The sequence below is a fragment of the Mastigoproctus giganteus genome, chromosome 13 (assembly GCF_048544385.1).
Source record: "Mastigoproctus giganteus isolate SK-2022 chromosome 13, ASM4854438v1, whole genome shotgun sequence".
Taxonomy (NCBI): Eukaryota; Metazoa; Arthropoda; class Arachnida; order Uropygi; family Thelyphonidae; genus Mastigoproctus; species Mastigoproctus giganteus.
Window position 1 is genome coordinate 97,794,813 of NC_143587.1, and position 27,886 is coordinate 97,822,698.

At 38.7% G+C, this 27,886-nt stretch overlaps 1 protein-coding gene across 1 annotated transcript; it reads left to right on the plus strand.

Annotated features, from left to right (window-relative positions):
- The first annotated feature begins 26 nt into the window (after positions 1 to 26).
- On the plus strand, positions 27 to 26,311 carry LOC150076291 (major facilitator superfamily domain-containing protein 6-like). Its single transcript, XM_090387716.1, has 4 exons — positions 27 to 295; positions 6,741 to 6,905; positions 7,117 to 7,229; positions 26,213 to 26,311. Exons 1-3 carry the CDS (start codon positions 43 to 45, stop codon positions 7,224 to 7,226), a joined length of 528 nt encoding a protein of 175 aa, XP_090243842.1. The 5' UTR covers positions 27 to 42; the 3' UTR covers positions 7,227 to 7,229; positions 26,213 to 26,311.
- Positions 26,312 to 27,886: the final 1,575 nt, after the last annotated feature.

The window sequence follows — 27,886 nt, forward strand, 5'->3', positions numbered from 1 at the left end:
CTTACCAACACAGTTTCCGGGTTGGTCAGCATACCAGTGTTGATGATATCAGGATGGATCATCAAGAGGTTTGGCAGAGTGAACGTCTTGGTTATGACTTTCTTTGTCTACCTCATTCGTTTATTTGGATTGTCGTACATGTACAATCCATGGGTGGTGTTGGTGTATGAGGTCATGAAGCCCCTCACTTATCAGCTTTTGTGGACTGCTGCTGCCACATACAGTGATGCCCTTGCTCCAGTTGGTCTCATAGCAACCATGCAAGGAATCGTTGGAGGTATCCATTACGGCACAGGTAAGACTAGAAATATGATATTTATAGGGTCCACCTGCAGTTTAAAATGTTGATATGAGTTGTGCTATTGAGTCTCAGGTAGCTCTCGTATATTTTGCTGATTTGACTGCTGAGATCTATACCAATAAAAATGTTTCTCTTTAACTCTGAAACTACAGTATACTTACCAATGAATGATTTTTTTTGCATTGTTATCAGTAATCATGGAACTCTGTTTTAAGAGAAACAAACTTTAATCTAAAATTGTACAACAGGTGGTTATATAAGATGAAAAAGGGACTACAAATTAACAGTGACCTTGTATGTGTTAATACTTCATTATTAATAATCATACTTCCTGGTCACTTTATTATAAAGATGAACGAACAACGTATTGAACCGTCCGAATCACTACTCCGATAGGACTCTGCACAGAGTAAACAAGGTTTGTAAAAGTGAGACCAGGAGTCACACCTTTCCAGTTCAGCTCTCATGTACTCAATGGGACTGAGATCTAGGGAATTCGACTGCCCAAAACAGATGAGTGGAGTATTCCTCGGGCTAGTCTTTCGCACATTTGGCGCGGTGGATGGTCTCATTGTTATCTTGAAATAGCCTTGTCCATAAGGGTACATGTGCAACATTGCCAGGCGAACCTGATCCACAAAGATGACCACATATGATCTATCGAGAGATCAGAATTATGCCACGAAAACATGCTCCACGCCATTATATAGTTACACAAATGGAAAATAAAACAGTAAATTAATAAAAATTTTAAAAATAAAGAATTAAAAGTTAAAGAAATAAAAATTTATATTAAAAAATTTTTTGAAAAAAAAATATTAATCAGAAAACTTAAAGATGAAAATAAGTAAATAAAATAAAAATAAAATTCAGAAAAAATAAAGGTGAAAATAAGTTAATAAAATGAATAAAAATCGCGCACCAGTGCAAGGTGGTGCCAGCAGATGATACTGCCTCAGGACTGGCCTGAGGCCAGCAGAAGATAGAAGACACTGTGATATCATTCGGCATCGTACAAGTTTGACTACCAACTGTCCAAGTCGAAGGTGGTGGTAAAGATGGTATTTGAGCTAAAAAATGGTGCTAGTGACGATGGTGGTGGTATCATCAGATGGCGAAGATGGAGATACTGGTCTGGACTGGAGGTAGAGCTGGAATAGGAGTAGTTCCGGCGGCTGCCTGGGTGTTGGCAGCTCGCTAGTTCGAAGTGGCCTGACACACTTCTTTCAGGCCTTTTCACAGAGTTTTTGTGCTATCGCAGGTGTTCAAGGTAGAAATGGGCATTTGCCTAGGTGCCACCCTGACTCAAGAACATAAAAAAAAAAGTCTGGCGAAAGCATGTGCAAAAACTTGCAGAAACTAATTTTTATTTGGAGTCCAAGAGAGACGACGGATACGGAAGGAAGATGATTGCCTGGAGAAAATGGTTGACACACAGAGGTTGACGAAGAATCAAATAATATGGACAGGTGAAAAGAACATGCTGATAGTCTTCTGGGCTGCCACAGTTACACGGGGGTGAACCAGACAGATTAACCATAGCAAGTTTAGCACGAAGGGAACCATGGCCAGTTAGAAGAAAAAAGAGTACGGAGATTCGGACTGAACCATTTTAGAATAGACTTTTGTAAGGCAAAGGACACAGATGGAATAAACTTTCTTGTGACCATACCTTTGGAAGAAGAAAACTACCGATCTTGCCAGAGTTGAAATAGGTGGTTCTAGCAACGAGGTTTTTCGGTTTTAGAATCGCAGTGGATATTAACAGTGAAGTCTAAAAAGTCAACTGGAATGGCATGTCTAATGGCACAAACCTCGATAAGCAATCTGGAGGTCTAGAGGTAGGCAACCGTTTAAAACCTGGAGCGCAGCTGTCAGACAGTGCGACAGGTACGACTCATTATTAAGAGTCTTTGGATAGAGGAGAGTTTCTCTTGGATGGCAACCTTCTTAGTATACCAAAACCAGGCGCCAGCGCCATAGGTACAAATCGGAACAAACACCACTTTGCATAAAAGACGAAGGGTACGATGGTTAATACCCCAGGGTTGATGCGAAAGACGGACAAGCATAGATGTATACTTGGCTATTTTATCATGAAGGTGCAAGATATGCTTCTGGAAGTTTAGCTTGCGATCTAGAATAATACTCAAAACTTTATGTGAGTCAACCGTGGAGAGAGAGAACGAACGACCAAATAGTTTAACAGTCGGAGACCTGAAAATGTTAAGGTTGCCTTTAAGGTAAAGAAGCTTAATCTTGTTAGGAGAAATGGTAAGTTTATTAATAACGGACCAAAAGCACAGATCATTCATAATGCTACTGGCGGTACTATCCAAAGAAGCACGAGAATTACCAAGTACAAGAAGGGTTAGATCATCGGTATGTGCTATTTTAGAAGCATTAGGAGTTGAATGGAGAAGCCACTCATCTAGAACTAAATCCTAGACGAAAGTGAAAGTGTGTTTAGGGTCCAACGGCACCAGGGGTTTCCCCCATCTCCGCGTAGTTTACATTGTGGGTGAACCAGTTGACTGGAAAAGCCAGAGATTTAAAAGTGTGTGGGAATTGTATTTGTGTGGTGTCGTGTACCGTTGTTCATCTGGTCATTTAGCCGCTGGACCCCAGCTGAGGCCCAACGTTGCCCCACTTTCGCCCCGTGGAGGCAGAATATACATACATATATATATACAAATATATATATTTATATATATATATATATATGCATGTATATATATATATATATATATATACATGCATATATGCCTCACCAGAAGGAAAAGGAGGGTCGGCGGAGAGAGGGGGGGACAGGGTGTCTCCCCTCTTCCCGCCTGGGTTTGGGTTTAAAGTAATCGAGTCAGGTGCTCGATTTTGTTCGCCAAAATGGCTTGGTGGCAGTGAACTGCACGATCCAGGTCGGTGTATTCCTTTGAAAAGTCTAGGGTTGTGGTCATTCTAATGGTTGTAAGCCGTGTCCTTTATTCTTAGTAGAATCCGTTTCCTTGTAGGGTCCACGATGCGGCAGTCATGACACTTCGTCGTTATCAGTTCTCAGCTTGAATTAGTTTTATTGCTGTTGATCACGGTTTGGTTGTTGTACAATGAGGGTACGTCTCCTCTTGTAGAGGTCTTCTGCGAATTTGGAGAATGCAATGTATTGCTCTTTACTGTCGAGTAGGTGCTTTTCTCTGTCTCTGGGCAAGAAGGTGATCCTGGAGATGGCTGGCAGCGAAGGTCATCGTAGAGCCGGCAATCGTACATGAGATGCTGCCAGCTCTCAGACTCTCCACAGCAGCAGGCAGGGTCCTCTGTGATGCCCAGGGCTGTGAGTTTTGCCTTGAATGCTCCGTGTCCGGTAAGTAGAAAGGTTGTATAGAGGCCCAGTGAGAACCACAGCGGGGCCTTCGGATGCAATTTCTCCACGTTGGGGAGAAATTTCCTAGTGATCTCTCCCTTGGAAGGGTTGTCCCATCTAGATTGCCATATTTGCGTGAGGTGAGCAGTGAGCCTTTTCTTTTCGGTCGCTCGGTTAGCAGTGGGATCTGCATTGAAGCCCATGAAGGTGCAGGCGTTCCCCTTAGAAATTTCATACGAGTGGACCAAGCACTGAACCTTGTGGGCATCCTCGAGAGACAGAGCGACTAAGTTGCTGAGTTCCAGAAATGACTTGTACAGAACGCTGGAGAAAGTAATTGCAGGCTAAGTTGTAGAGATGAGGAGCATTCAGCAGCCCTGAGGCGAGCAAAGAAGCTGAGATACGGAAGGAAGATGTTTGTTTGAAATTCGGTGCGAGAATGAGTCAGACGAAAAATTAAAGTGACTTTGAAAGCATAGTAGTTGAAGACAGACACGCCGGTATGAGTATCTTCTGAAGTCGGAAACAGATCGTTGATGAGAGAGGCCAATGGAAGTTGTCAGGACTTGTGAAAGGCTACACTCAGTCAAATAACAATCCATTACAACAGTACTAACCAAATAGTAATTTCAGAACGCACAACTCATCGTACCTTATGACGGATCCGATTCGCACCTCAGGACCCAGCCAGATTCTACTCCAGTCAGCAAAAAAAAAAAAAAAAAAAAAAAAAAACAGACAAAAGGGTACTGTCTGATCTGAAGAATCCTGAATTCCGCTGTTAACACTAATGGGGGATCAGAATATGGCGAAAATAGCACGAGTCCATAGATCCATCCTGCCAGGTTTCAACAATGCAGGATTGAGACAGTAATAATGTGGGGAGTGTTTTGAGGTGCGAATCAGGACTCTTGATACCAGTAGAGCAACATTTGGGTGTCAGTTTATCTGTAAATTGTTTCCGACTGGTTACATCCCTTCATGGCTGTAGTATATTCATCTCTGAATGGATTATTCGAACAGAATAATGAGCCATGTCGCATGCTACAATTGTACAGAACTGAACCCAGAAACATGAGAATGAATTCTTCCTACTGCAATGGCTTCTCCAGTCGCCAGATCTCAATCCAGTGGAGCACCTGTGGGATGAAGTGGAAGGAACTTTTCCGAGTACAGATCCGCGACCATCCAATCCAATCCAGTCTACAAAAATTGTGGGGATCAATTCAGTCAACATGGACCATCATATACTACTCGCTATTAGGTAGTCCTACCTTAATATGGGGGGGGGGGGAATCACCGAATATACTGTCATGACACACAAGCTCTCGTGGGGGTAGCGCAGTAATTTTAATCATCGTCTTCCCACACCGGTTGGGAAAAAAAGTCTGAGTTTGAATCCCGTGAATGAGACGAGGAACTTTTATGGGCTTTTTTTTCACAACTTTGCTGAATTACTCAGTCTCAGGCAAACCAGACCGAAGAATGCCCGAGATTACAGAGCCACAATATATTGACGCCTCCTAGCCTTAGTTGTTTGGGGACAGTGCTTAACACGGATCTAACGTCGGACACAGAACTTGAGATAACTCAGAAAAGGAGACGCTATTTTTGGCTATATACAGTTTTTGATCAGTGTTTTCGTGGCTTTGAATGATACCAAGTGATGTTTTCAAACAGGCAAAAGCGTTTTTCGTAATACTTTGCTAATTGTTCTTTCAGTGCACGAAACATTGCTTTTTACGAAGAATAATGTCCTACGTAATGGAAATGTATCGTGACTTACAAATATCTGTGCTCTAGGCAAAGTTATTAGCGTAAGCCTATGTAATAGATGTTATTGTAACTAAGTTACTGACCTCTTAGACTTGCCATAAAAATAAACGACTTCGAGTGTCATACAGATGGAGGTTTGCTGTTCATTGTTTGGTAGTAATTATAAGTAATCGTACGTAGAAATGTTTCTAAAGAAGAAGCCAACGTGTCTCTCCGTGTGCGTGTGTGCGAGTGTTTTAAGGGCAAAAGCAACTAAACCCACCTTCTGAACCCGGTTGCCATTGGCAACCGGGTTCAGAAGGTGGGATTTAATACTGACCTGGGGCTTACTTGGGATGAAAACCTCACTTTCAATCATGAAGAACTTTTGTGTCTATGTGGATGATGTGACAGGAACTTCGGGGTATTAATAATAAAGATTTTATCGCTAAATACATCCAGCTTTGTCTTTTACCAATTCCCATGTATGCTTCAGCAGTATGATCTTCTGCTCCACAGATACATCAACAGATTCCTCACAGTAGAATATTCGATATGAGGTGACTGAATAAAATTTGATAATTTTCCTTGAGATCGTAGACCCCTGACCTTGCACCCAGAGATTTTTTATAACTAAAGTTAAAGAAAGAGCTGCGAGGAAAATGTTTCCGGTCATCAGAAGAAGTTGTAAAGACACTGGAGGCGATTCTCAAACACATTCCAAAAAGTTGGCTCCCACAATGTTTTCGAAGAATGGCAGAAACATTGGAGTGTAAAAAGGATCATCAAAATATGGATAATTAATAAATGTATGTTATGAAAAAGAATGATCATTCTTTATTGAACAGACCTCTTATTTAAATGTCTATTTAGTAATAATTATAATAATAACATTTGCCCCTGTCCCATCTAGCATTCCTTGAATCTTACTCCTTACTGCTTCTTCAATGACAGAAGCAAATACCTGCATCACTGCTGTTCAAAAGTATTCCATCCCTGCAAAACACGATTTCTTCTTCTTGCTAGAGCGGACTGCTCTGATAAAAAAATTTTCTCCCAAAATCCTTGCAGCGTCTTAAATCTTGAATTAATCTATCTATAATCTTTCGGCAGATCTTCTTATCAAACCTGGGCTGAAAAAGAATATTATTTATTAGTTTTAGACCTTCTACTGTTTCATTGAACAAATAATATTTAATAGGTGTTAACAAACTCAAAGAAATATTGTATTACGCGTTAAAACACAATACTTCAATTATTTAACTTTTAAGAAAATATTACAGTCTAAAATCATTCCCACAAATTTTCACCAAAATTAAACTTTCTCAGGGCGAGGATCTGGAAGTTTCATTGGAGGAAATCTGATGGCTCAGTATGGATCACGAGTAGCTTTTCGAATTCTTGGAATATCATCTGGGATACTGGGACTGCTGTACGCTGGGATTTACCACTTTTTTCTGCCATTGTGCCATAGAAACAGACTGGGAGGATCAGGTGCGTACCGAAAACTTTCCCTTTTAGTATGGTGAGTACCAAGGGAGTGAATCTTTGAGAGAGAGAGACTTTACTTTAAGATAACAAAAAAAGTCAGAATGAACTGCACTTACTCCAATAATAATAATAGACTTTTAATACTGTTTAATGCCGTTAATGATGCAAAGAAAAGAAAAAATTAAATAATATTTAATTCCCTTTTTATTCACAGGTGAGACGTCTGAAAAAATGAAACCTGAAAAAGAAAGAGAGGAAAAGAAAACTGAGGTAGCTGAGAAGAATGTCGGCAACGCTACAAAGGATAAAATTTCCAAATTATAGCTGGTAAAGACTGTCTTAGGTAATTTGGCGACGTTTACATTGGATGGAAGCTTAAATGTCAGCTTGTGTTGAACCAAATCGACTACATTATAAACGAAAATCAGGCGATTTCCAAAAGCTTCAATTATGGAAATGCTGCAATTTATAAACTGCAGGAGAGAGTTGCGCGAATGACCTTGAATTGGTGACCGTTCAATCAATGAAGGATAACAAATTCTTCACCATAAAACTCCCCTAATGTAGAAACAACCAAAATAATATGATGAATTCCTAATTGATCCAGAATCGGGCGTTGTTTTTAGTTCTGTAGAAAGATTGGTTAACACTACTTAAAGTCAATCTTGACATATAGCAGCCAATCACAAATTACATATTGCACGTTTATAAATCTTTGAACACTTCCTTCCAAGGCACATTATTTATTTTTTGGAAGGACACTATTGTATAATATTCTCAAGGCTTAGTGAGACAGATTTCCTTTAGCCTCCCTCCTTTCTCCTTGTTTTACATAGTTTATGAATAGCCACCTCCTTATTAAACCTTTATTTTGACATGCTTATCTTGCTTTTTTATTTGTGAACGTGGTTGATCACGACTTTGAGCGTTCATGTGACTTTGAGTAGGAGTAGAGGGGTTACGTACTTGTTTTGCAGAACCGGTTGGAAGCGTTATGTAAAAATAATGAAAAGTTTCCTGGATACCTTAAATTTGGTAACCATTAAATAATTTAAAATACGGTATTAAATGTACAGTTTCAAGAGGTACGTCTTGGAAAATCCAGATGCTTAAAAAATATGTCGGGCCTTTTTCACAACGTGACTGAGTTAGTCTGTCTCAAGCGAGGGTGGCATGTGTTTTTAATCTCCCGGAAACTCGAGTTTTTCATCCAGCAAACAGAAAAGCAACCTCGGAACACGCAATTTACAGACAATATCACGGAGAATATGGCCGTAGTTGCTGATGCTCCTAAAACCCCACTACAATAACATAATAATGTACAGCTCACGTATTTGTTGTTTAGATATAAACTGTACTTATTACTGTAAAAATAGAAAGAGCATGATTTTCAAAACTAGCCTACTACACTAAATACAAATACTAATAACTATTATTGCGCTGTTATTATTATATAGTATAATAATATTGATAAATATTATTATACTACATTAAACAAGATAACTCCATATCGAAAATTCGAGTACTGTATTATCAAAACCGGATGTTTCGAAAAGTCATTTTGAAACTATACTTTGTGACAGCTAGTTTTAAACTCGCGAGTTGCACAGCAGTTGAAGGCTGCCTACACATAGCTGCAAGCCGCACAAACAGGAATCTATAAAAATTCCTCAAATTCATGTAGAAAAGGAGTGGGACTAGTGCATGGTCTCAAAGAATAGCTACCTCGCTGTCCACAATAGATCGATGCACTTAAAAATAAATATTTTAATAATAAAATAATATAATAAATAAATGCACTAATAAATAAATATTCTAAAAATAAATAGAATACTTAAAAATAAAGATCTCGCTTTTTCATATATCCCCCACAAAAAGTATCACATAATTCCCCTAAGAGTCTATCTTCCAGCCGTTTAATGATTATTCATTACTTTCATAGACTGAACGCAGGAGAGAACAAACTCTTACCACACGTTTAACTAAATAATGGGGAAATTCAAAGAGAAACTGGATGTAAATCAACATAACGCAGAGAAACGTTATTTCAAATCAAAGAAGTTTAATTCTGAAGCTAAAAAGGCACGAGATGCCCGACAATATTTTTGTTTCAAATATTGTTTAAAAATAAATGATTTGGAATAAATTGGGGAAATTAATAATTTAACGAAATTAAAAGTTTACGCTGCAACAGTAGAGTGAACAGGAAGTACAGAGGCGCCCTCTTCCAATCGCATCACACGAGCAACTGCTTTTATTATTATGTATGAAGGCGAGATTATTCATATTAGCAGAATTAGCAGAACAATTTAAAATGTCACAAAAGACTGCTTTTATGCACTTCGTTGAATTCAACCACGTCTCTTTGTCTAAAGTTAAATTTTCCTTCTTTCCTTTAACTGCCCGTTAAGGAAGAAAAAGTGAAATCTAAATAAACGCATAAGCAATTTTTTGCAGCGTATTAGAAGTACAAATATTTTTTATGAAATGCCTATTATAAAAATAAGATGCTTGTAATGTTTTTTTTTTTTTTTTTTAAGTTTCGGTAAAGGTTGCTTCACAACTTTTAACAAACCTTGCGTGTCATCCTGTCGTGTTTAGCCATTTTCATTAAGCCACTCGAGTGTTTTTCTTCCTTCGGGAGGACTGCCAAATGACAGCTGGGGTGCTTTAGTTGGCAATCCTCCCAATTATTTCAGCGGAAATAGGTAGTGGTTCTCCTTTATCGTTGTGTGAAAAGGAAACTGCTTTATACTCGGATCTCTCAGGCGGCTTCATATGCTCCATATTTATGTTAATAATGTAAAGAATACATTTTTTTTAATGAAACCCCCAAACACGAAAGGTACAAAACCTATAGTACTTAGTACTTTGCTCTAGAAACTAAACATGGGTTTCACCACTTCAAGCCTCCAATAAGCAAAATGAATAAAAAGCCTGTTTTGCACATTTCGTGCCTTTCAATATTTGTGATAAACATAATACAAATCATTCTTGTTTTCTAAATAAATCTCCTATTTTATCTGATTGTGTTCTTACAGTTTATGAGTTACAGTTAATGTTTACTCATTTCTTTCATCAGCACTAAGCGAACTTCATTTATTTTACTTTTAAAAGCAATAGCGATAAATATAAACATATCACTGGATTATATCAAATTTCTATTACCCAACCATGATCTTATTATCCATATTTAGATATAAAGAAAATGCATGTGTTTTCGCCCAACGTTTCCAGCCAATAGGATAGAATGAGATAGGATTACTGGACCATTAGCACAAGATTACAGATTTACAAAAATTGACACTCATTTAAAAAGATCAATAGTTTTATTATTCTCTTCAACATGGAAGCAAATAGATATGAAGTAGATGGACCAATACGAGGCGACTAACAATTGGTTAAATAGATTCAAAGTTTTCATTTAGTTTCCTTTTTTTTTTTTTGTCCACTACTATATTCTGTTGTTTATGGTACAGGGGGTGTCTACAAACCTCCTTTAAAAAACTAAAATGCTAGTGTGAATTGGGTGCATGGTACAAACCTGAAACCACTTCCAGGTGATAGAGGATATCTTCAAGTTTTTATTTAGCAACTGAAAAACATGCGGGCTGCATTATCACAAAACTGTAAACAAGGTGCAATTTAGCAACCGCGAGGAAGTGCAGTGCGTGCTTTGATTCAACGAGTTAGTCTTCGACCGCTGTTATGCGTAAATTTCCAAGGCTGCGTTTAGAAGGAAGCCACGAAGTAAACCAACATTTCTTTATGAATTTTCCATATCACACTTATGGTGCTGAAAATTCATAAAGTGGATATTCATAAAGTGTATGTTTGTGCAATCATCCCGGAGGAAGTGAGGGCCCAGAGGAGCTGTTTTGAAGAAGGTTTGCACGAAGCCCACGGAATTCCAGATGTGGCAGTCATGAGCCTAACTTTTCAAGGTTAAAAGTGTTTAACATGTTTCTTGCTGACTGAGAATGAAACCATATAAGCTACAGCCCGTACAGAAGCTGTCGATCAACAACGAAACCAAGAAGACGGAATTGTGTCAGTAAATTCCACCATGATTATAGTTTTGCAATTATGCTGTCATCTTCTGCAGTGCACACATATTCTGGTTGGTGAATAAAAACTTGAAGGTATTCTCTATCCCCTGGACGTGGTTTCAGGCTTGTATCATGTACAGTGCCCAAAAACTTTTTAGTTTTATAATGAAGATTTGTGGGCACCCTTTATTACGTGGGTATATGATATTGATAAGCATTTGCTTTTTCTTCAGAGTTTAGAAATCGAAAGAAACTTCCTGATGGTGGACTAAGAGAAACAATTAGGAGATAAATAGATTGCTTTAATAATTTTTTAAACGGTCAAAAATTCGGACTTTACTCTCCTATATAGAATTCTTTTGTTTAACATTGTTTTTTCCTGCTCTTCTTTCGATTTTTGGTCCTCCTTTAAGCCAGCCTTGTCTCTCTATTGCTGAACAACCAGCAATTTGCGTCAAAGGAGTTGTATGTGGATGTACGAATAGTTAAGATTGAAATCAAGCATCTTTTGAGATTTATTTCGCTTTTCAGGATTTTTCCAGGAGAACAAACTACGTATTTTGTTTTCTGTCGATAGATTCGACGTTAGTATAAGGAAAAACGTTCATTCATTTATTTAAAGGTAAATACAACTTTCATTGCTTTCATTGTTTGAATAATGTGTGGGTGTGGCAATTTTCATCCACGGCAGTTACGAGCGTATTCTAGATCATTTTCCACGCACCGCTGCATTTTAGTGACACGTACAGGTGCAGAAACTGTTTGAATGTGTTTTAGTGGAACTATTTGTTTGTAATGTTTCTTGGAAAAAAGAAAACGGTCGATTAAATGAAAAAAAAAACAGACTTATTGTTACTCTTGCAATGATTTTGTTAAATCAATCGATCGGTATTCATTTATTCAAGAAAATAAAATTAAATAAAATTTTATTTAATTTTATTTTCTTAAATAAAAATAATCTTAATAAAATTAAAGATTTCAGTTCAGTCCTTAACAGACATCTATCGAAATAATTATTCCATTTCATATTATCTTATTATATCAATTTTACGTGATATGATGAGAGGTATTTGTGTTCCCTTCTTCGACTTTAACCCTCCCCATCAACATTCAGTATAAACAAACTGTTTCCTGCTCATTCCTATCAATCACCAGTTTGGTTAAAGGTTAAAGCATGTCAAACGTTGTAGTACTCAGATGGATCAGGTGTTGCTGCTGCTGCTGTTGTAATAGGGTTTTAAGAGCATCGATGATTAAGGCCATATTGTTCCGTGTAATTGTCTGTAAATTGGGTGTGTTCTTGAGGTCGATTTTCTGTTTGCTGGACGAAAAACCCGAGTTTTGGAGAGAAAACCATGCTACCCTTCCCTGAGACCCACTAACTCTGCCACGTTGTGAAAAGACCCATAAAAATTCCTCACGTCATCGACGGGACTCGAACTCGAGTATTTTCCATTGATATTTTTTTTCTTTTGGAGAAATTATAGAAAGTTTTATTCTGGTGATCATTCTCCAACACACACACACACACCCACATATTGGTGAATAATCAGTAATTTGTATCAAAGGAGTTTTATGTGGATGTTCGAATAGTTTCTGAAAAAAAAAAAAAGGAAAACCAACTCTGTATTTTGAATTATGATCGGTTTAATATTTTTATAAAGAACACGACATTTGTTTAAAGATAAACACCGGCTTTCACTGATTGGGCAGATTTGTTTGAATAATAGTTGGGTGTGTACAGTTTCATCCATGCCAGTTGTTCAAGCTCATTTTCCATGCATCGCTGCATTTTAATGGCACGTACAGGTGCAGAAGCTATTTTAATGTGTATTTGTGGAAATATTGCTTTGTGGGAAAATAAAATGGTCAATTAAGCGAAAAAGAAAACGATGGGGAAAGGATAAAAGCACTCTTTAGATTATAAGTTTTTTTGGTTAAGATAGGGCAGGTAGGTTATAAATTGATAGAATTTTATTTAGTTTTCAAATAGGTTTGGTCCTTGAGGTTGTCACAGACATTCTCTCACATATTTGCCAAACAAGCGGACCCAATTTCGGCAAAGTCCGGACGGTCTGTGACAGCCAAATCCTCAGCTTGCACCTTCACGATGTAAAGTGTAAAGTGTAAAGTGTGTTTAGGGTCAAGCGGCACCAGGGGTTTCCCCCATCTCCGCGTAGGTTACATTGTATGTGAACCAGTTTACTGGAAAAGCCAGAGATTTAAAAGTGTATGGACTTTGTATATGTGTGATGCCTTGTACCGTTGTTCATCTGGTCATTTAGCCGCCAGACCTCTACTGAGGCCCGACGTTGCCCCACTTTCGCCCCGTGGAGGCAGACCAGGTATCCACTTGAATATAGTTCACTCTGGCAGGTCCTGCCACCTAATTTCCTGAGATTTCAGTGGCTAGGACCTAAAAAAAAAAATAAAAATAAAATAAATAAAATAAAAAATAAAAATAAAATAAATAAAATAAAAATAAAAATAAAATAAAAAAAAAAAATAAAATAAATAAATAAAATAAAATAAAAATAAATAAAAATAAATAAATAAAAATGTGATCACGTTGAGGAGGAAGTGCTAGGAGGTCAAAAGAAATGGTGGGCGAAATTGATTTTCACTTGTGGAATTTAGGTTGTGTGGGGCGTTCACTAGCGTGCAGGTAGAGTGGGGAGGGAGACTGAAGACTGGGGGGGAGATAGATAGAAGTATGGAGCCGATAGGGAAGACAACTCCAGTTTACAGTGGGGCATGCCCATGCCCCACTGTAAACTGGAGTTGTCTTCCCTATGCCCACCTTCACGATGGTGGGACTGTTAGCAATCCTGGGTATAACCTCCATGCACAAGTACATGGTGGTTATACCAACGTAAGCAGGGGTCGAGGTGTGGCGCCAACAACACATGGAAGAATGCCGCCCCTCTATGTTACCAGGCAGTACTAGGTGGTAGATGACTCTCATCAACCGGTGCAATACCACCACTTTGCTTATTGAAGGCTTGAAGTGGTGGAACCCAAGTTTAGTCTCCAGAGCTAAGTTCCGCTCAACCCTTCCCCATCTCTTCCATCATGCAGTATGATTGATGACTTTTGAGGTTATGATGAACGTTGTGGCGAGATCCAATATTCCTTACATTTCGAGGGTACAGCTCTAAAACGGTGTTCGCAGGCCGGCCGCTAGTTAGTACACCGTACCGAACCTATTGGTAACTCTCTAGGAGGCTTCCGTATCAGCTAGTATATAATCTTGCTACCTCTACTCTGCCAGATAGTGACTGGAGGGAGTCCGACTAGTGTGTATGCGGGGAGCATTGTCGAGGCCACGTTATGTCAAGGATCTGGGTATATTCTTACCATGTGTACACCATATCCAAAAATTTCATTACTTCATACAGCATGTCCACCTGCTTTTTCTTACTATTGAATACACAATGAATTGTCAAACTAATAGAGTAAGCTTATCTGCAAAAAGATTTAAATCTCCCAAGCATTTCCTAATTCATTTCACAAATATACGTGGTCTTAATTCTAATCTCAACGATGTCCATTTCCACTTGCAGTCTGCCAAACCCCATGTACTTTTTCTGACAGAATCTGTTATCGGTTGATTCAACTAGTGCTCATCTCAGATGCCCAAATTATTTGCTGTATGATTCCTTTCGCCTCAAAGGTGGTACTTGTGCATATGTCCGTTCTGATATTCCCTGTCAGAGATTTGGCAATTTGGAATCTCCTCTCTTTGATCTTCCCTGGCTTAAAATCTCTCTATCTCATTGTGTCAAATTGATCTGTTGTCTCTACCGTTCTCCCAACTCCACTAATTACTTGGAGCTCTTTGACTTCCTCTCTTTACAACCTGTCTTTCTCCAGTCCAACCTTTCTAACAGTGAGGTAATTTTCCTTGGTGATTTTAATGTTCACAACTCCAGCTGGCTTCCGTTTTCTAGTCACACCGACCCAGCTGGTCGAGATGCTGAGGCTTTTGCAATTACTAATGACCTTTCAGAGTTCGTTCATTTACCTACAAGAATACCGGTAAATCCTAACTATACACCCAACACACTTGATCTTTTTCTCACAAACAAACCTTCTAAGTACACCGTCGAAGTGAAAGGTCATTTAGGCACTTCAGATCACAACTTTGTGATTGTCTCTTCTCCAGTGGAGCCATTATCTCATGGCTATTCCCAACCTCGTGTTGTTTGGCATTACAAGAATGCAAAATGGGATGACCTGCGAAATTTCTTTTCTTGTTTTCCTTGGTCGGATTACTGTTTCAAAACTTCTGATGTCAACTTTTGCTCAGATCGTGTCAGTGAAATTATTCTGGTAGGAATGGAATCCAGTCAGTTCCTAAAATCTCGTCCTTTATCTAAAGGACGTGCTAAGGCTGTTCAAGAGAAGAATGTTGCATATCATAATTGGCTTGGGTCTAATTCTTCAGTTTCATTTTCTGCCTACACCAAAGCTCGCAACAATTGTAAAGCAGTTATTAATGAGTCCAAACTGGAGTTTGAACGGGCTAAGAGTAGAAAACTTGCTTCTTGCCCTAATTGTAGCCGAGCATTCTGGTCTCCTGACAAAGTTATTGGCCGCAACTTTTGCCCATTTCTGCTCCCACCTCTGTCCAAACCAAATGGTTCTGTTGTCACTTCAGCCAAGGATAAAGCTGACCTGCTAGCATCCCATTTTTCTTCCAACTCATATATTAATGATCTTGATAAAACACCTCCCACCATTCCCAACACGCTCTATTCAATACCTCCTGTGGTCTTCCGTCAGAAGGATGCCAGAAGGATTTTGACGAATCTGGATGCTAAGAAAGCTCCAGTTCCCGATGATATTTCTCCACTTGTTCTCAAAATCTGTGCTCCTGAACTTACTCCTATTCTTTGCCGCCTTTTTTCCTTTCTTATTCCGAAGGTGTTTTCCTTCTGCTTGGAAATTTGCTCATATCCAGCGAGTTCCTAAAAAAGGGTGACAAATCCCTCCCATCCAATTATCGTCCCATTGCAATTACTTCTACTCTTTCTAAGGTAATGGAGAAATCAATTAACCGCCAACTCTTAAACTACCTAGAAACCTCCCGTCTGATCAACGATCGCCAGTATGGATTCCGTCAGTGTCGATCCACTGGTGATATTCTGGCTTATGTTACCCATTTATGGACTAATTCAATGGAAAGGTTCGTTGAAACACAAGCAGTTGCTCTTGACATCTCAAAGGCTTTTGATCGTGTTTGCCATAAAGGTCTTCTAAACAAGCTTCCATCTTATGGTTTGCCAACTGTTTTTAGTAATTGATTATCCAGTTTTCTCTCTGATCGCTCACTGAGGGTGATGGTAGATGGCTCTCTGTCTTCTAACTTCTCCACTAATGCCGGTTTCCCCCAAGGTTCAGTTCTTTCTCCCACTCTTTTCCTCTTGTATATTAATGACCTTCTTCCATTGATCGGAAATATTATCCATAGTTTTGCTGATGTTAGCACATTGCATTCCACTTTCCAGTTTGAGAAACCTTGCCCTGCTCAACCAGCTTCAACTTCTCGAATATTCGCTACCAATTCCTTAAATGCCGATTTCCAGGTAATTCTCCAGTGGGGAAAGACAACTAAGTTGAATTCAACCCTTCTAAAACTCAGTCTTGTCTTATATCTCGCAAAAAGGATTCTTCTGTTCCTATGCTTATCTTTAGTGACACTCCGATTTCTAGGCAAAATGATATATCTCTTTTGGGGATTACCCTGACTTCTAATCTCTCTTGGCACAAGCACATTACAAATATTTCTTCCTCTGCATCTAAAAAACTTGGTTTTCTCTTTCGCTCTTGCCATTACTTTTCTTCCGAACAGCTGCTCACTCTGTATAAATCGCAAATCCGCCCTGCCATGGAATATTGTTCCCACATCTGTGGTGGTGCCCCCAAAACCTCTCTCAGGCGTCTTGATTCCATTCAGAAGAGGGCAGTTAGGTTAATTAATGATTCATCTCTAACAGAGTCTCTCCACTCGCTTTCTCATAGACGTACTGTTTCTGCTGCATGCCTCTTCTACAGATACTTCCATGGGCACGTTCTTCTGAATTGGCTTCTATAATTCCTGCTCTGTCTTTCAAAACAGTCCGAACACGTGCAGCCACCAGCCAACATCCATTTACTGTCCAACTTCAAACCCACAGAACCAACTTTTCATCTTCCTCATTTATTCATTCAACTGCCGTTTTCTGGAACAACCTTCCTTCATACGTATTTCCTGAAAATTACAGTCTACATAAGTTCAAGTCCAATGTCAACAAATATCTTCTTTCGTCTTCTCAACCTCCAACCCATGCACGGTACTAAGTACTATAGGTTCTAATACATTTCGTGTTTGGGGTATACATAAAAAAAAAATAGTATAATTTGGTGAGCAGGGTTCTTTTCCCGTCAGGTTAAAGGCAAATGATCTCTGCCCGATGAAGAAGGGTCCTCACCAATTAACAGACCACCAGATGAAAGGAAGACTGGAGGGTAGTTGTCGTGGGGTAGGGCAGGCCTACTCCAGGAAACCCCTTGGGGCCTGTCCAGCACCCACGACTCTACATTAGAACGAGTGACATTTGGCCATAGGGATTCAACATAACCAAAGTATGACATTTGAATGAGAATAGTGTGAAAACCCCTTTCTTATATCTGATATTTCTCTTCAACCCTTCTCTTCAATCCTGTCTCTTTTTTTCTCTCTTCAGTCTATCGGGGTTGGAAAGGTTAAAAGAAGATTAAAATAATCCTGATACAATCTCCACTACTCAGGATGACAATTCATCGTCGTTTCGATGATTCTTTGAGAGGGCGGGCCGTTGGATGACTTGAAGTTGGGAACTCGCAGACGCAGGTGGCACGTTGGCTTAATGTGCCACGCTTAGTCGTCCCGGAATTATGGAGGAAGTTTCAAGAGAGTTACCATTACAAGAGCTGGACATGGTAGTTCGAGAGCTACGTCAACCAGATCAGAAGTGAAACCCTACGATGTGCTGTCATTAACTGTCTTGTGAGGCTGCTGTGGCCACAGGTGAAAACATTTCCAACCGCACTGTGATAACAAGGCTTAATTCAAGTAGAGTCTACACAAGAAAGCCCGTGGTTTGTATCCCATTAACCTCAAACCACCACAGCGTTCGTCCAAATTGGTGCCATGAATATGTGATTTGGAGCCTTAACAAATGAGATATAGTTCTATTCTTTGATGAGTCCCGGTTTAGTCTACAAACAGATTCTGACGTTTTTTCGTCTGAAGAAAAAGTGGAATGCGGTACCATCCCTCCAACATCGGAGAAAGGGACTCTTACGGTGGAGACGGTCTCCTCGTGTGGGGTGGAATAATGATCAACACTCCGCTCCCCTCTTCATGTTTTTGATAGGGGTACCGTGACTGCGCAGAAGTACTGAGAACAGATCCTCAAACCCTATGTGCGACCTTTTGGGGTGCGATGAGCCCAGATTTTCTTTTCATGCACGAGAACGCCACTACATATAGAGCTCAAGTGTTGGAGGAATATCTTGAAATTAAAGATATCCAAAGACTGCCACGGCAGTCTTGAGATCACCAGACTTAAATAGACGATAGCCAACTCCTCGGTCACTTGGTGAGCTGAGGTCTGTGCCAATGGAAGAATGTAATTTGTTGCCACTTAATCTTCGGCACCCTTATATTGAGAGTGGTTCACCGCTTTCAGGCCTGTTTAGCAGTTGGAGGGATCATACACCGTACTGATGTCATGTGATCATATTTTTAAGCACCTTGTTTCGACTTCTGTAATGTGATCTTTTTGGTGATTCTTATACAACTGTACTTAGGCTTAGGTGGAATACTTGATTTATTTATAACTTGGTTTACGGTTAAACCAAATTGTTTTTGTGTGATTTGTGAATGTCATTATAGTTACAGGTGCGTTCACTTTTCATTGACAATACCTACCCAATACCTCGTGGGGCCACATTTTTGCTCTCACAATAGCCCATGCAACACCATGTGGTATGAATTCTACATGGTGCATGGTGTGGCAGGGTATCCTATGGTACTGCTGACCATGTGTCTAGCAATTGCCGCATATTGTGAGGTGAATAGTCGTAGCATCGGATGTCATTTTCCAATAGAACCCAAACATGCTGAATTGGGTTGATATCGGCGAGTTGGGTGGTCACAGGAGGATGGAGAATTCATTGTCATCTTCCTGAAACCATTTAGAAACTTACCGGGCTTTATGGTATGGCTCGTTGTCTGGATACTTTGTCATCATGAAGGGGTGTACTTAGTTGTGACGATAAGAATGTAGGTGTTCCCATCGAGCCATTGATTAACCATGATCGGGGGAGTCAAAGCATACCAATAAAAGAGTCTCAAACCATAAAACCACCATCTCCAGCCAACCGACACCAATAGTGGATCTAGGTGCCATGGACCCATGTGTCTTTCTCTAAATACGGATATGCCCATCAGCATGGTAGAGTTGGAAACGGGATTCATCAAACCAGGCAACAGGTTTCCACCTGTTGATGGTCCAGTGTTGGTGCTGACGTGCAAGTGCAATGTGCAGTATCTTGTGCCTCTCAGTCAGCATGGGTATCCGTGACTACCGTCGACTGATATAGTCTATATGAGCTAATGTCCAGCGTACAGTCCATATGGATATTGGTCTTCCTGTTCCTATGTTGTACTGGGTAGTTAGCTGGGCCACTGTGCTGATCTGTAGGCACTGATGGATTGGAACAGCTGGATTACAGAATTTCACCTGTTGTTTGTTACCTCTTTAATTAAAGCTGCTTTCTATTCTGGTGTGGGCACTGATGTTCTAACTTCTGCAAGGAAAATGCTCGCTAAGAATTGGTTTGCTTTGTCACCCAGTGAGTGTGTACAGTAAACTGTCGTCGTGAAAATTACCTTGGCCGTTGTCTGTCGATCTTGCAAAGGTGGAATAACCTTGTCCGTCAGTATCTTAAAACTATATTTTGGCATTTCACCCAAACTTTGGTGATTGGATTGAATGGAGTCTGATGATGTGAAAAAAGCGACAATTTGATTCATACCGGTTGAGAATCTTTAGTTCACATCAGAGTTAAATGCACTTCATTTGTCCACACGAACTTGTTATGCATTTCCTCATCATCTTTAACCTTGGCAAGAAATCTTTAGTACAAGGTCTAAACGCGAGAATAGTCATCTGCCTGATCTTATATACAAATATTCTACGAAGCAATTTTAAGAAGGTTCTTCCTTCATATGAAGAAAGACTCCACTCGCATTAAAAAAAAAAATAATAAAATAATGGCCATGACTCCTGTTTCGACAAATGAAGCGTACTCTGAAGGGCTGTTTCCCGCTACTTCAAGAACACCTTGAAGTAAGGAGAAACAGTCCATTCACCAGCGCTACCTTCTAGTAAGTCATCCAACTTGCACAGTCTATTTTAGATATAATCTGTAGTGTCAAATTTCTTCATACAATTGGTCACAGCTTTACTGGACCTAACCTAACGCGGCACAGTGACCCAGCTCAGAACATGGACCACGATGGATATTATTTACAACGCATTGATGTGAAAGATTGTAGTTCGCTCACGTGGCGATCAGTTTTTGAGTGTCTGCGAGGGAAAATGACACGGTGGCGAGATCTTTCCGACTTCGAACTTGGAATGACTGTGAGAACAAGAAATTTAGGTGCCATTATCTCTACAACGGCCAACGTGGTCAAGTGCTCCTGTTCTTTTTCTCCCAGAAACTGGGGTTTTTCGTCCAGCAAACAGACAAATCGACCATAGAACACATGCAATTAACAGACATAAGACACAGCATGGCAGATGAATTTAATTATTCGGGTGGCCAAATATAATAGTTTTTTTTTTTAGTGCTCCTGTTCTGTAGTGTCATGAATGTACCGTGGTTAGCTCAAAAGCTGTCGAACAACCAGCTAAAAGTCACACGTGGGTAGGTGTGACCTTTGGCTGGTTGTTCGACATGGCAGTCTACTACGACAGCCACGTGTGGTCGATTCCCATGTTGTGTGTCTCATAATACAGCAATGACACAGCACAGTGGCAGCTGATCTGTATGCAGTGCATTATAGATATTGATGGTGGTGAATATCTAAAGAGTTTGCACTGTTAATCAAGTTTACGAAAGTCATTTTCTGTCGATTTTGCTGTTTAATATTTGTGCTTGTGATAACCATCCTGTAGCTAGGGTTACAAAATCGAACTAGGCAGTTACGCAAATATAACGCCAGATATCTCGACTCCAAAATCTCAATTCTTTCCAACAAGTACTGTGGGAGATATTTAAGGCCTGAAACATAAATAATATTTCGAGCCTTGACTCGAATCCAGTTGGAAACAAAAGGAAAATAATAACTGGAAAAAATAAATAAAAATAGAGATATCAAATTAAATATTAAATCAATTACATCTAATAAATTTAAAAAAGGATAGGAGAGGAGAAAACAAAATCATTGAAAAAGGGTGGGGGTTAAATCTCAGTATCCAAAGTTTCCATTTTTATATTTTTATTTAATTTTATTCATTTTGGAGTAGACGTTATTTATGAATCCTGATGCTCACCAGAATTATATCAATTAATAACTGCTTTTATATTTGTTCTTTCGTTGAAAACATAAATATTTCAAGAGTTTAAAAACTTGAATGTTCTATTAAAAATCAAGTTTTAAATAGTCAGTTCTAAATTTATGAAGAACAAAAAGTTTTTGATGTCGTAATGGTCTAGATGGACACCCTATATTAACCAGAGGTAACAGATCAGGGGAATCCAATTTACTGGAGAATAATAAATGCAGAAACTTACAATCTGCAATAGCTTTCCTTTGATACAGAGAGGATAAGGCAAAAAATTTACACCACTCTTCATTGGATTTAATTTAGATTTATACATAAGAAACCCGATAATAGACTTCTTAACTTTCTCTAGTTGATCAAATAAATATTTATTACTGGGGGTTCAAAACTCAGAGACATATTTCAGAATTGAATTAACAGCCATAGTATAAGTTGTTTTTATTAGTTGAATATTATTGAAATCAAAAATGATTCTTTTTCGGGGAGCCTACAGTTTTGGAAGTTCTGCCAGTAATTTTATCAGTATGTCTGTTAAAGTTACCCAAATCCCTAGTTTCTTTAACCCTCTGCACACAAGTAGTTTAGCACCATTAAGAAAATACATGTTGACTACAATAGTACCTTCTTAGGGAACCTCAACAACGGTCATAAACCTTATATGTACCACAAATTATCAGTACCAGGCTCACTCAGACCAGTTAACCCTGTCAGTGCCTGGGCCTAGGGCACATCTGGTAGGTATAGGAAGCAGTGAATAATTGTCCTAGATCATGGTAGTAGTGAATAAGTGTCCTAGATCACAGTATGAACCACAAACTATTAGTGCCAAGCTCACTAAGACCAGTTAACCCTGCCAGTGCCTGGGCCCAAGGCTCATCTGGTAGGTATAGGAAGTAGTGAATATTTGTCCCAGATCACAGTAGCACTGCAAGAACAAGAAGGAATGATTGAGGCATAGAAGACAACAAGAAGGGAGGAAAGGGAAGGAAAGAGAGTAGAAGGAAAAGGGGAAGAAGAGAGACAGAATAAAATCAAGGGGCAGGTCACTGAATCACATTCCCAGTGCCCATGCCTCAGACAGCTCACCCTGCAAGCAGTTAAGTGCCAATGAGAACAAAGCAGGTTGACTGCAACACTGACATCACAAATTACACCAAGGGCCAAAAACTTTGTACCTCACATCAACAGTACCAGGCACAATAAGGCCAGTTAACCCTAACATTGCCAAAGCCAAAGGCCCATCAAGTGAGCAGAGGTAATGGGGTGAAATTCCCAGGTCACAATAGTATGACATGGACAACAAGCAAAGATTGAGACATGAACAACAACAAAGAAGAAGGGAAGGGGAAGAGAAGAAACTTTGTCCCCTCATTCCCACTCTTGGTCAGGATTGAGCCCTGCAAGAGATGGAATAGTACATCCCTCCCACTCTTGGCCAGGACTGAGCCCTGTGAGAGATGGGGTGTAGGGATATCGAAAAGTAAATGATAGTCCTTATATTATTATAGTTTAATTTATTTTATTTTATTTATTTTATTTTAATATATTTTACTTTATTTTATTTATTTTAATTATCTTATTTTATTTTACTTTACTTTATTTTAATTGTTTTATTTATTTTATTTTACTTTACTTTATTTTAATTGTTTTATTTATTTTATTTTATTTTATTTTATTTCATATCTAAGGGGAAATAAAACCAAAAAAGTGTGCCCTGGTAATTCTGAGGGGACCTTCCCTGATGCATTACCCGGCCACACAGGATTAACTTGATGGGACATCAGACGTCCAAAAACTTAACCACAGGACCGGATCAGTCCGTGTCCTCTTAAGATACAGTAGATCCTGGCTGCCTCCATGTGGCTAGGGATTGGAGTGAGGGGCTGTGACACAAACCTGCCACAGCCCCCTACTGCTAAATGCCAGGTGCCGGCTAACACACAACGCAAACACAACACTAATGCACACCTAATTACATATTTCATCTATCAGATGCATTTTTTTTTTTTTTTTTTTTTTGTTTTGAGTTAAATATATACGTGAAATTTTGATGCTCTTTTAAGTTCTTTTCTAAGCAGGCAACTTGGCAAAAAGCCTAAGAAACGGCGGATATAGGGGAAACCCTGGAAGCCGCTAATAACTTACAAATACACTTTATCTGTATTTTAGGATCGTCCAATGCAAAATTAAAGTCAAATGGATTTTTTCCGGTAGTCTGAAATAGAGTATAAAAGTATTTTATATTTTCAATGATCTTACAAAGGGATTTGTCCCATCTTACTAAGAGGGGACAAATCCTTCCATTCTTTTAGAGGAGGAGTGATAGTTGTCATTTTAAATTTGGACGGGAATATTCCATAATTGAATTGGATGAAGCAATCGCTGACGGAGTACCACAAAGCAATGTTTCCAGAAGAACATTGGACGGGAGTACCACAAAGAATGTATTTGAAGGCCATTGGAATTCCATCTAAACTATGAGAATAATTTATAGTGAAACTGTTTATTGCATATAGCAAAATATTAACCAATTTCAAAATACTGTAATTAAGTCAATAGAGTCTAATGGAATATAGTTTAAGATTCTGTTTTGATTCTGATCATACGTATAGAGTTTAGAGTAATGTTCTTAAATTCCTCAACCCTAATATTATCAAACCCAGTAGACGGTTTCCATCTGTTTTTTTTCCCTGTTGCCATTTCTAAAAGGGGTTCATATCTTTTTTACAGTACAGCATCCTCTGTACTTTTTTATGTAATATAAGCGTTTTTAACTTCATGTTTCACCTATTTTCTAAGGACGGAATAAGTAATAATAAAAATTCGTAATAATGACTTTGGTTTTCCCTTAAAACAACTATTTTGTGCTGCTATTATTTTGTGCTGCTACGTTGAGAGTTTTGCCATTACCAAAACTCGTAATGACAAAAGCTTCCAGCTACAACGTCGGTGTCACAATCATAAATTTGTCACGTGATGACTCGTTTACTAATGGCGATAAACGAAAACAAATCAAGAAATTTCTCAACGTTCAGCCAGATATATCCTGAATTTACATACACCTAATGGAAACGTGGTAAATATGACCACTGCACCAGTTAGAAAGCACCGATCCTCGTCATCAGTTGTTGTTTTAAAAGGGGACGTACAGGACAAGAGCTTCTCAAAATTAATTTGATTTTTGCGTACTTCGTTCAGTGTGGGCGACAGCATAATCACAGAAGACTGATGTGGAATGCTCAACGTTGATGACACCAGAAACCAGTGGCTGAATTGAAAGTAAAGGTAAGAAACTACTCAAGGTAGGTCAGAAAAATAGTTGAGTGGGTATAATCACTGTCCTACCACGCGCAGATGAGAGACCAAGAGAAGAGGAATTTTAGGGGTGTTTTGCGTAACGTAAATCAGTTTCAGGGGAAATATTTTTGGAAATCTATGGTTTTCATCCAGCATTACAGCAGAATTTACTGAAGCCTAAATTTCTTGGTGCTTAGCACAAACCTAAGAGATTATAGCATTATGTCAACTAAAAGTTTGATATTTTTAAGAGTATCCATTACAACTCCATATTGGATTTTGATGAAACCCACCAATTGTTCTGTTCTAGTCTATTTCTTAAGCTGTGTGCACATTTATTTCTTAAATGTGCGCAACATTTATGAAAACATTAAAATTAAAATGGAATAAATGGAATAACGCCAGTAAAAACGTTTTTAACGTCAAAAATATTCTTTTAAATAATGTTTAATGATTTTATCTAAACTGAGTATGAAAATATAATTAATCAAAAATAAGTGCCCTCGGAAAACAAAGATGATGCACTTTATATGACCGATTTAATTCGTCACGCTCATATATGTAAATATTACCTTATGTGTTAAATTTATTTGAAATAATGCTCATATAATTTCGTTGAACTGGTTATTAATTAACTGTATTGTGAAATTGGGGAAAAAACAAAATTCATACAATAATCATTGTATTTTATGAATTCATATTGTATTCATAATACAATAAAATTCACACAAAAAATAAAATGTCGATCAAAGGAAAGCGCTAACTTTGTCAAAAATGAGAATAAAAGCTTCAGTGTGTCTGTCTGCGAATAGCTTCTTCCATCGGGATAATTCCCAATTTTATAAGACCAGAACTGCACAGAACGGGTTCTAGGAACATGAGAGTGAATTTAGCCTACCACGGTAGCGTCCACAGTCACCAGATCTCAATCCCATTCAGCAGTTGTGGGTTGAGGTGGAACAAGCTCTTTGGAGCAAAGATCCGCAACCATTCAATTTGCAACAACTGCGAGATGCAATTGAGTCAACACATGGACCAGCATCCTTGTGGCACAACACTCGTTCAGTCGATGAAACGATGCATCGAAGCTGTTTTCAGAGCTATAAGGGGCGGCTATTTGCTGTTAGTTGTTCCGGTTGGGTTGTAGGGGTCTCAACGACTTAGACCATACTGCACCGTATAAAAATTCCTCTCGTCATTGACGGGATTCGAATTCAGGTATTTTCCACGTAGTTTGAGGAGGACGGTGATTATATCAGCTGTGCTTTATTGATAAAATAGTCACTTAGCAGTCTGACAATTTCTTTAAATATGACGTACTTCGTTATCCACTAACAAATCTTGACTTTTTGTTCTGTAGATTGCAACGATGAAAATTGGAAAGGCAACAGTTCGGAAATGGTTTACAGTAAATAAACCTCTTATTCCACTGAAGGCTGTTCAGTTTTTTTGGTTTTCCGGTAATCAAAATACTTTTATTCATTTTGTTTTATTTTATTCTGATTTTATTTATTTATTTATTTTTTGCTTAGAGATTAGCACTGTGTTCTGTTGAATTTCGAAGCATCTGCCAAGTATTTGAGCAGTTAAACACTTAGAAAACATCTTGGTACTTTATTTTAATATTAAAATCAATTACCTTACTATTGAAATGAATTTATTTACTGTGAATATAATGGCTTCAACCCCTAAACAGCTGCATTTCTCAGATCGAATAAAACTGTCCTCTGAATGATAAGAGAATAATAATACATATATTTGAAACTTTAAATGATTCACCTTGTACTTTTCTTATAAATGCACAGATTTCACGAGTAAATTGTGATGTCATAAATAAAAATCTCGGTGTATTTTTATAACGGAGTAATGATAACTATAACTCCCCCGTTCTGCTTTTAACCTCTGGTTCCAAAAATCAGGATGAAGAGTGGCAAATCTGCAACAGAGGAAGATTATGCAGACCAGCCAAAAAAATAAATAAATAAATAAAACAAAACTTTCCATATCACTTATTCAAATTGAACACTTCCTCAACACCAGATGGTAGGCTGTTCCAACGATCAACCTCTGGCTGAAGGTTAACTTCAGTACAACTATCCTGCAACCATCCTCAATTTAAATGTATTCACCCTCATGGGTTAGTCTGAACAAGGATGCCACCAGCATTGAGCTTACTCAATCTATTCAAATTCTCAATCAGATCTCCTTGCAGGTGCCTGGTCACCAGACGCTGCAATTTTCAGAACGGAATACTTTCCTGGTAAAAGCACCCTTTAGTTTCCCTCACAAATCTCGTTGCTCTTCTGTGCACCCGTTCCAACAGATCCACTTCTTTCACTTCTTTCTTAAACTGGGGTTTTCAGACCTTCATGCAGTACTCAAGATGTGATCTAACGTTTGCCTTATACAATGGGACAATCACCTCCTCCTCCTTGATGAAAACATTCCTGTATATCATTGACAAAAACCCTGAGCTATCCTTGCAACTCTTCTACACTGCTCAATGAACTTCATGTTTGACTGCACAACTACCCCAAGTCTTTTTCGTTCCCCACTACCCTGGGCGTAGTACTACAGAGTTGGTATGTTATTCAGGGATTATAGCTTCGCATGTGCAGTACCTCGCACTTGTCAATGTTAAACTTCAACTGCTACTTCTTAACCCATCTGCCAAATTTTTCTAGACCTTTTTGCAGCAGAATTCCCTGATTACTGTCATTAACTATCTGCTGACCTTTGTATCTGGAACTGTTGTTCTTGGGCTTATATTATTAGTGGAGTAACCCAGGTCCAATTCCTTCATCGATAGTAGTAAATTTTCCCCAATTCCCCACTTATCCAACTTGTAAGCAGTCTTTTATGTAGAATAATATCAAAAGCTTTTCTGAAATCTACTTTCTTAATATCGAAATTATTTTTTGCATCTAATTCCTTTGTTACTGAATCATAGAATCCAATCAAGTTGATCAGACAAGCTCGCTCCTTAAGAAACCCGTACTCTGATTGCAGTATAACTGCATTCCTGTCTAGAGGG

What these genes read in the sequence shown, in the direction of transcription:
- LOC150076291 (XM_090387716.1), top strand. Translation starts at nt 43, where the DNA reads ATGATATCAGGATGGATCATCAAGAGGTTTGGCAGAGTGAACGTCTTG. An exon ending in AGGTATCCATTACGGCACAG is followed by an intron (nt 296 to 6,740) that starts GTAAGACTAGAA and finishes AAACTTTCTCAG; the next exon opens with GGCGAGGATCTGGAAGTTTC. An exon ending in AAACAGACTGGGAGGATCAG is followed by an intron (nt 6,906 to 7,116) that starts GTGCGTACCGAA and finishes TTTTATTCACAG; the next exon opens with GTGAGACGTCTGAAAAAATG.